Source organism: Microtus ochrogaster, chromosome 6 (genome assembly GCF_000317375.1).
Source record: "Microtus ochrogaster isolate Prairie Vole_2 chromosome 6, MicOch1.0, whole genome shotgun sequence".
NCBI classification, from domain to species: Eukaryota; Metazoa; Chordata; class Mammalia; order Rodentia; family Cricetidae; genus Microtus; species Microtus ochrogaster.
In genome coordinates, this window is record NC_022013.1 from 51,535,083 (window position 1) to 51,545,241 (window position 10,159).

The 10,159-nt window shown below is 38.3% G+C and overlaps 1 protein-coding gene across 4 annotated transcripts in view; it reads left to right on the forward strand.

The window, feature by feature from the left end:
* The window catches only part of Znf385d (zinc finger protein 385D), an 888,814-nt gene extending 885,383 nt beyond the window's left edge, over positions 1-3,431 (forward strand). For all 4 annotated transcript variants that reach the window (XM_026779790.1, XM_013346872.2, XM_005348567.3 and 1 more), the window contains one exon: positions 470-3,431. In XM_026779790.1, the coding sequence (XP_026635591.1) occupies positions 470-703 (234 nt within the window). In that variant the 3' untranslated portion in view covers positions 704-3,431. The remainder of the gene's footprint in view (positions 1-469) is intronic.
* Positions 3,432-10,159: the final 6,728 nt, after the last annotated feature.

A 10,159-nucleotide genomic window follows, 5' to 3' on the forward strand; every position in this document is an offset into this window, starting at 1 on the left:
CTCCGGAGTTTATTTTAAAAACACTGGAGGACATTTAGAAGCCGAGAGAAATGGGTCCTAGAACATGCCCTCTCACAATATGTCAGCCATTCTTTCTAGAGTTGACAGCATGGTGGTGTGGCTAACGTCATTTTTAGAACAATTATTTGCTGCAAGGCATTTACTGAGTGTATACTGATTAGCACAGTATCTTCCGTACTTTTCCTCAAAAGAGGGACCTCATGTGGTGGTATAAATTTTAACCAAAATGCAAAAAATTGTAGAGTTCCATCTCTGGAAGATGCTTTCGCATGCTTGGGTAGTTATCTTCTACCTTTCCAAAGGGATCAATTGTACAGTGTCCAGTTTTTAGCCTTCCACCAGTACTTCCCTTTGTAGCTGTTCACTACTAAGACCTACCATTCTGGATTTCAACTACAAAGTCTAAAGCTTTTGTTCTTGATCCTTTAACCGTTTCTTTCCTTTGCAGGTGAAATTAGTATTTTCAAAAGAAGCTTCAAAGCCACTGGCTCCCAGAATTCTCCCGAACCCGCTGGCAGCGGCCGCAGCTGCAGCTGCTGTGGCCGTGAATTCCCCTTTCAGTCTTCGAACTGCTCCAGCAGCCACCCTCTTCCAGACCTCAGCCCTTCCTCCAGCCCTCCTGCGGCCAGCTCCTGGACCCATTCGGACCACCCACACTCCTGTGCTCTTTGCTCCTTACTGAATTCCCCCGAACAGGAGGTGTTGTACTGCAATAATTTTTAAGACAACAAAATGAAACTAAAATCAAACAAAAGAGAACTATGCACTGTTTATTTATAGATTCCAGTGTACCTGAAGAGCCAGGACTTTTGATAGTAAAATGAAAAGGTTATTTAAAAAATAAATAAATAAATAAATAAAAGTGAGGGAGTGGGGTTGGGGGAGGGGAGGGAAGGAGTGGCATTTTCTCCAAATTAAAGTGTTCTTCTTGAACACTGTTTGTTTTAGAAGTTATCTCCAGCACTGACTCATAGTGTTATCTAGAACTTCTGAAATCTTTGTGACTGTGCTTTTTGGTCACCTGTTTCCCCTGCATTGTCTTTCCTGCTTTCTAAAACAAGTATACATTGTCTAAGGGCATTAACTGGTTCCAATGTATATGTAATAATTTACTCTGTAGATTATCATAATAATATATATATAAAAGAAAAAAGCAACAAAAACAAAAGCAACACTGTGAATAGTAGTGCCCTTGCTGGTTCTCTGACTAAGATAGCAGTTCCTGGGTATGTATCCAAGCAAAAGTAGATACAGTAGATGTCTTGTCAAACAATAGTGCTGTGTCTCAATCTTTGCCTTTAGGTTTTAAGGAATTGCAAAAAAAAAGGTAGAATGAACTGCTATTTCATACCTATTAATCAGTAAAAAAAGAAAAGAAAACAACAACAACAACAAACAAACAAGCAAACATCAGATGGTATCCTGAAAGCATACATGATCAACACCTCTCCTGTAAACTTAGAGGTAGAGAGGCAATAAGACAGACACTTCATCACCAAATACTACTTTCTCACTCAGAACAGGCATTGCTGGCGAAAGTGGAGTGTTTGAAATGGCAGTGTATCTGAAAACATATCATCCCATGTGTTAAGGGCAAGGAGTAAGAAATCAGTATAACCTTTATTCTAACATGGGAAGCCATCAGAACCTCAGTTGATGTTGTAACATGAGCACAGATTCACAAAAGCAGAGGAAACTAGCCATCTGCAATAACCCTTTATGTCATTCTAGAGCCATAGCAGAAGGCTTTGCTTTTAAAAAGAAATGTATGAAGACAGACGTAAGCGTGAGCTTTGGTTGTGTTTATTGTTATCTTTTCCCTACTGACATGACATAAACACCTAACATACTTTTAAATACTAGTACTGTCAAGAACAATTAATATGAGTTCACAGCACACCAATGATAGGACATCCACAAAGTATATTAGCAAGGTCCCCTAGACCATCATTTCTCTAGTGGCATTGTGAGATAAGAACTGCCTTTATATTCACCACAGAGCTGAAAGTAATTGATGTTTTAACTTAAAAAAAAAAAAGATTTATCAGGGGAATATATATATATAAATATATATGTATGTATATTGTATATATGTTAGAAAGATTAAGAAAATAACTTATAAAAAGAAAATCTATATGAGATAATTCTATAACCACTCAGTGTTACATGTTATCATTAAATTGGTAACAAATGGCATGAAATAGCTGTGCCTTTAATTTGCGATAAAGGCAGTGTGCTTTTTCCCATAGAAAGCTAGCTTGCCCCTGTGGATAAGATGGGGCCGGATGCAGACAGATTATTGCATTCAAGAATAATGACCTTTGACAAGAGAACAAGAACAAAACATGTACACATCAGCCTTCTGTGACTTAGGACTAAAAATAAAAAAAAAATTATTTTTGAAAAAGTTTTATAAAGACTATTTAAAAATTAGGGATGGATTGAGTGTGGCCTTCCTGGAACTTCTTTCATCTCAATTGTAGTGACCTTCGGAGACGAACAGAGAACTAAGGAGTTCCTGGAGAGAGAGGTGTTTAGCCCTTGTCATTTATATTTAAAGAATAAGCATAGTGTGCTTGGTGCTGACTGTTAACTGTGGTCTTTTGAGGACGTTTCCAGTGTCTAGCTGTAGAACTTGTCTCTAAGTGTATCTTTAAAGCAGTTGGCTATGTATACCTGTTACTTAACAAATAACCAAAACAACATTTTTAAAAGAGGAAAGAAAAAAGAAAGATTGTAAAGAAAAACATGGAAAGTAGAAGGAAAGCAAGAATATGAAAATATAATCATTCCATCAGTCTTTGGCACAAAGATCTTTAGACATATTTGCCATTGAACCTAGTGATTTCTCATTTACGGTCTTTCCAAGCACGGCCTTCTGTTCTAGCAAGCATTTCTTTCATTTATTTCCTTTTTTTGCCTACGGATGAGGCTAGTTCAGCCAGGTGGACTTAGTTACCCAGAGTTTGTTACCATGTGACCAGCATCTCCTAATTGTGTTGGGTTTATTTTCTTATTTGGTTGTTCACTGAACTCACTGCATCTCAGGCCCTGCACCCGACAAAGGCCGCTGTGCTCATTACTGATGCAATTCCATCATCACGTACTTCCGTTGTTCCTCCCATTTTCACCATGGTGAAGGAACCAGTCTGCAAGAAGTCAGGGCCCGCGGGTCACATGGCGTCCTGGGTCATCAGGCATTTAGTAACTCTAACGGTTTGCTGGGAACAAACAAATCAGCCATATTTTCTTCATCAGCCATATGAGAAGACGCAGAAAAACCTGGACCCCGTCTGCCTCACTTCGCGACGGAACCTCTTTTGTTTAAATGGTCTCTTAAATTGGAGTTTTAAGCATCAGTTCTCGTTTATTCACTACCTAATAAAGGATGAAGCCTAACCATTGAACCTCCAGTGGCTTCTCTGTGATTTCTTTCTTCTGCCTTGTTTATCTTTACTCAATCAGCATCTATTACCGTACAGACTGCTAAAGCCATAGTCTTTCCCCTGGGGAGTTTAGTAATGGTACTGTGAAAATCCCCAAAGGCTGTCTGATTTCAGGGTTATACTTCCCTTTCTGTGTATCATACCCATTGCAGGTGTGATCTGGGAGTCATTTATATTTCATTTGAAACAATATAAACACATTACAAGTGTCAAAGACCCCGCAGAAAACATTTGTGCCATACTTGCAGAAAATTTAGGACAGAGCAAAAGGTTCTTGGGGTTCTACTGTGCTCTTCTCCTGCAAAGATAGGTGATGGGAACTCTGAAGAATGGTTGTTTCCATTCCGTAAACAGAAAATAAGTGGGTTTTGGCAAATTCTCTAGCCACTGCCTCATTGGAAGGGACTGCTCTTGTTCTGTGCTTTTGGAACCTCTTACCATGACAAAAATTCATTGCTACGTGACTGGAGACATACTTTGTTAGCAATGAAATAATTAGTGAAGATGATATAATCTTTATTTAGAACTCAGGAGAACAAGAAATAATAAATCAAGGATTTTTAAAATTTTTTTTCACGAAACCGTTATTTTATTTAATCTATAAAAACATTTGTTTTCTTATTTTTTGTGTTTATGGTACACACATGTATGTGGCTAGTGCCCTCCTCTATGGCTCCCTGCCATATTCTCTTAAGACAACATCAAGAACAGGCCACTGGTTCCCCCACCAGGAAATCCAGGGTTAATTTAAAAATATTTGTGGAAAAATTGGGAGATGGTTCATAAGGTCTTGATTTCAGATCCTCAGCTCGACCTGTAAAACACCAGGGCAGTGGACACCTGAACCTCAGTGGTGGAAGAGGGCAGTGGTGGAGACGGGAGGATCCCACTGGGAGCCCACTAGGGCTTGCTATCCGCCAGCATAGTTGAAAAGATTTTTTAAATTTTAAAGAAATAACATTTTCAAGAAAAGATATGAGAGTGCTAGAGAGAGAGAGCCCTGCATGCATGTCACAGTATCCACATAGAGGAGCTCACAACTATCTCTAGCTCCAGCTCCAGGAGATCCAAAGCTTCCAGCCCATAGGTGGTCTGTACCCTCCCCCAAGACACATGATTGAAAACAAATCTTTAAAAAGATAAGGTGGAAGCCACTGTGGGTGTGACTGTATACATCTGCAAACCACTGGATTCAACAAGGCTCAGCAATTTGTTCTACTTGCAGCTCAGGTTGGAGTGAATGTCTCTGTGTCTTCATGTTTCAGCATTTCTGAAACAGCTAGCTTCTGAGGGCTGGTAGACCTTATGAACAGGTTGGCTGGCAGACCTTATGAACCACCCAACGTGCCTACGTCCCTGGATTTGATTTCCAGCATTGCACAAAACTGGACATGGTGGCACATGCCCGTCATGTCAGCCCTGGGGAAACAGAGGCAAAAGGACCAGAAGTTCAAGGATTAAACAGTAAGTCCAAGGGACAAAATGTATTATTCTTTTCAAAGAAAGAGAGTCAAACAGAAACCATACCAAGATCAGATCACGAGTGGAAAGTGCAAAGGAATCTAAAGGCCTCTATTCTGTGTGGACACTGAAGGACATATCTGTGTGTCTGTATGGGAGCATGGGTAGCACTTACTAATAACTATTGTTCTGCAAGGCATAAGCACAACAGGCTAAGCTTAGAGAAAGTGAGAGTCAGTTTAGTTGGTGGTACAGGCCTGCAGTCTCAGCCACTCAGAAGGCCGAGGAAGGAATATTGTAAGCATAAAGCCAACCAAAGCTGCTTAGGTAGTGCCACCTCAAATAAAATAATATAAAATAAAACTTTGGCGGGGGGAGAGATGGCTCAATAGCTTAAGCATGGGTTGCTCTTGCAGGATCTGCATCCAATTCCCAGTATCTGCATAATGACACACAATCATGCATAACTCCAGTTTCAGGGGTTCTGATGCCTTCTTCTAGCCTCTAGCATCGGGCATGCACATGGCATATACAGGGAAAATATTCACACATATGAAATATTAAAAATCGATCTTTTTAAAAGTTAAAATTCAACAGTGCTGGGGACTGACAGAACAGCTTAGACAGTAACAGTGTTTGCCATCAAGAAAACTCTTGGGACCCAAATAGTGGAAAGAGAAAACTAACATCTTCAAGCTATTCCATTTCCTACACACACACAGACACATAGGCACACACACAGAGACACATACAAATACAGTAGTTACCTTACTTAGGGTTCATGATGTTGCAATAAAATACCATGACCAAAAGCAACTTGGGGAAGAAAAGGTTTATTTCACCTCCACTTCTACATCACAGTCCATTATCATGGAAGTCCTGGTAGCTATGGGTTGTCATAGTAGGCAGAAGCTTAGAGGTAAATCGGAAGCAGAAGTGAAGGAATGTTGCCTTGGCTTGTTCCACCTAGACTGATTAGCCCACTTTCTTCTATACCCAGGTCATCCTCACAGGGACGATAGGGCCCACAGTCCACAGTGAGCAGGTCCTTCTACATCATTCATTAAGCAAAATATTATCCCATATACTTGCCTACAGGTCAGTCTGTTGGAGGAACTTTTTAAATTAAGATTCCCTCTTCCCAGATATGTATATGATATTATATGTTTTCCTCAAGTTTGTGAAATAGCAACCAGCACAATGGTTTCAAAAACAAACAAACAAACAGGGCTGGGAATACATTTCTGTACTAGACTGCTTGCCTAGCATGCATAAGGCCTACTAGTATTGTAACACACACACTAGCACACACACACACTAAAAGCTAATCTCTATTGTAGATTTTGTCTCTGAGCAGCAAGGCTAGTTCATATAGTCAAAAAATACCTTGCTTTAAATTCATTTGTAAAATACTGACAGATTAAAAGCTAAGACAGTTTAATATTTGTACATTAAAGCAGTACTTTTGGAATCATCTCTGATATGAAACTGCATTTTTATAGTGAATAAAGCAAGTCAGTTACTTATACACTCCCATCTTGGGTGTATACAGCACAGTAAGGCATTTATCTTCTCAACTAGAATCTAGGCTTCATAATTTAATACTGGGGGAGTTGCTAACTGGCTCAATTTATATTCACTTATTGTAATCAAGCCCATCTATTATAGGCAATCTCTCTTTTTCTATGCTGGGTTAACAAATGTACTACAGAATCAGTAGGCATTTGAGGACCTCATCCCACTACTTAAGGCTGAATTAATGTCTCAGTTTTCAATTTCAGTCAAGACCTACTCCTTGTTCAGACCTTTCCTTTTTACAGCTAAAATATTAGTTATTTCTTCCTGTCATGCCTGAACCGAGTCCCAACAATAAACACCCTGTCTAGTAATTGCTGATGCACATGATAAAGGGAGAGGTTTATCTCCAAAGCATCTCTTCTAGTCTTTGTTCTACATCCTTCAGTAAACAGAAACACTTCTAAGCAGAGGTGAAATGGATCATTTATGTGGCAGGTCTCCATTGCCCACTTACCAGGCTTGAGAATGGCATTGCAGCTAAGAATGAAAGATGAATTTGTTGACATGTTTTCCCTATGTAACCGTCAAAGTTGTTTCTTCCAGAAATAGATTTATAGCTTACCAGAATAACACATGATGATGTAGGGTCAGGTTCATTGAGAGGAATATTTCCTTTGTGATAGAGAAGTCTATATAGATCATGAGAGATCCCAAAATTTAAGGAATGACCTCAGGGTAGAAGAGGAGTACTTAGCAACATTGAATGAACTAAGAAACATCTTTAATAGGGAGATATTCTTTCCCATTAGATTTGATAAAAACTCATCCTTCCTAATGTCTGGGTTGACTTTACAAACAGTCATATATATTTGGAACTGATTTGATCTGACCATTGTTATTTTGATCAATTTGAGTATTAATGATCTACCACATTTGCTAAGGTTATCTAGAACAGAGAAAATTCTTTCCATGAATGACATGCCATCTCTAAAGATAATTTGTCCAGAGTTAGACTAACATGATTACCAAACCCACAGGAATAAGGATCGCAAACAGTTAGGTGTCCAATTGGGAGGACTGGAAACAAGAAATAGAGAAGACAAGGAATAAAGAAGACAAAAGCAATACCTGGGACCAGGAGGTTGTTTGTAAGTTGATGACTTATATCAAACAAGTTTATTAAGAAGATCATCATACAAACTTGTAGGTTGAAAATGGGCATGACCCAAAGAGAGCTAAATCAGACAATGTTGACAAAGACCACACAGGATACCACAAAAACACGTGCCTTATGATTGATAGCCACAGCCCAGAGAGAAGAGTTGTGTCTCCAAAGTTGCAAACTTGACTCTTGTGTGATGCTGGATCCTGTCCTAGACCAGCCTTTCCAAATCTGCTCTTGGACAAGGAGGAAAAAAAAAAAAACCAACAACTAAAGTTCCCTTTGTCCTTTCATCAGGGCCATGACAAAGTCTTGGATTGGTCTGACTCACCACAATGAGTAAAGGTGTATTCTAAAATAAACAACTGTACAGCAAGCAGCTCTAACAGTGTCCACATATGTATACAAAATTCTTTTGAATGGGCCTCTCAGTGCTTTTCAAATCTGCCATTTCTGTTAAAGCTATGGTGATGTTTTATTTTTAATGATTGGATTGGCTTTATGTTAAGAAAAACCAGGACTAGAAAAGTGGTTCAACAGTTAAAAGCACTTGCTGTTCTTTTCCATGATTGGGGTATAGTTCCCAACATACTCATGGTGGGCTATAACCATCTGTAGCTCCAGTTCCAAGGAACCAATGCCCTCATCTGGCCTCAGGAATACACTCATATACATAAAATTCAAAAAGAAAAACTTTATTTTACATGAGAATAATAGTAGCTTTGCAGCATTAGAAGGATGAAAAATGGCTGCAATGTAGAGAATCAATGCTATACACCAAGATCATGGTGCTAACTGTTGGGGTTGTGTACGCTGACTATTCCCTTTAATAGAACCTGGTTTTGAATTATAAATTTTAGCCCTAATCTTATCTCAAGACCAAGCAGGGAACAGAACATGAAAGAAGGAAAATTATCAAAAAGAAAATAATTGGTAAAGATGACAATAATGTTAATGTTTAATTAGTCTTTATGTTTTAGTGTTGTGAAATATAAATTCATTCAGAAATATTTTTTGATGGTATTGCTATTTAGGCTGATTGACCTGATACTCATTCGTTAGCCTAGGCTGGTCTTGAGCTTGTCTCAACCCTTCTGCCTCTGCCTCCAAAGTACTGTGATTATAGGCAAAGGACCACCATTCCTGACTGAGGAACACTGTAGATTTTTGTAGGTTTCATGAGTATTTCTGAAGTTGGACTGAGTAAACTTACTGTGGGCTCCATTGCACCTTGTTAGCAAAACAGAAAAGCCTACCAGTGAATAATTATAGTACGAGGTACCCAAATTAGGAAAAGCACACGTGGAAAAAAAAAAAAGGCCTTTCTGGAGCTGATGTGGATCTACTATGGATTTGAGTTCAGGTTACCAAAAATGGGAAAGAAATAGTTAATGAGATTACATTTTTAATTTTTATCAAATAGTTAAAATGAATTTTATTTGATAACATCTGATTTAAAAGACTATATTTCAATTAATTTTGATATGGTTTGTGTGAACATATTGTGTAGTGGAAGAGAAACGGGTAGGTGGCCAAAGGGTCTGGTACCAAAATTGAGAGTCAGAGAACAGGGGCCAGGATTCCCTGGGAAAACTCACTTCCTATTATTATAATTCTTTTTCAAATAAATTTGGATAATGATCAATAGTAACTCACACTGCGCTAAGAAGAAACTGAATTTAGTGGAAGTCCTTTGACATTCAAATAGTTTTAAAATCCAAGCTTATTTCAATATATTTGAATGAAATTGTTTCAAAACGTGATTTGATAATGGCCAAATGCTAACATATTTGAAATGAAACTTATCTCAGGCCAGAGCTACATTGATATTAAGCACTCTCTTTTGTTCTGAAGAGTTGATGGCATGCTTTAAAAAGATTTCTTCCTGGGACCATGGCTCTTCATGCTTAAAATAATGTTTTTAATTGAGATCTTTTTAGTCATATTTTTTCACTTCTTTTCTCAGTGGAAAGCACATTTCCCTAACAGCTAAAATCTACTTTTTAATGTGGCATTTTTCCAGAAACATTTAATTAATAGAAGTTAATTTTAAACTAACCCCTAAGAGATTCCAGGGGAAAAAATTTGTGACAGAGCTTGCTGTATTATCCTGACAGCCTTTAAATTCATGTCCCTCTTGTCAGTTCCCCAAGTGACTCCTGGGATTTTGGACATGTGTCATCATGCCCAGTTTAGAGAAAATTTATTGCCAGTTTATTACAAAATATTCAGTTCTCACAAAATTACATGCTTGGCTATCTTTACTTAAAATTTTTAATATTTACTAATTTTATTTTATGTGTGTGCTTTGCCTGTATGTATATATTCATACCATGTGTATGGTGTGCTCTCAAATGTCAGAAGAGGTTGTTTTATTTCCCTGAAACTAGAAGTAAGGATGGATTGAACCACCCTGTGGGTACTGGGAACTAAATCCAGGTCCTCTGCAAGAGCAACCTTGTTTTTAACCATTGTGCCTGCTTGCCACCCCCTAAAATGCTTATTCTTAACAAAAGAGTTGCAGAAATCATATCAAAACAGATGAGATGCC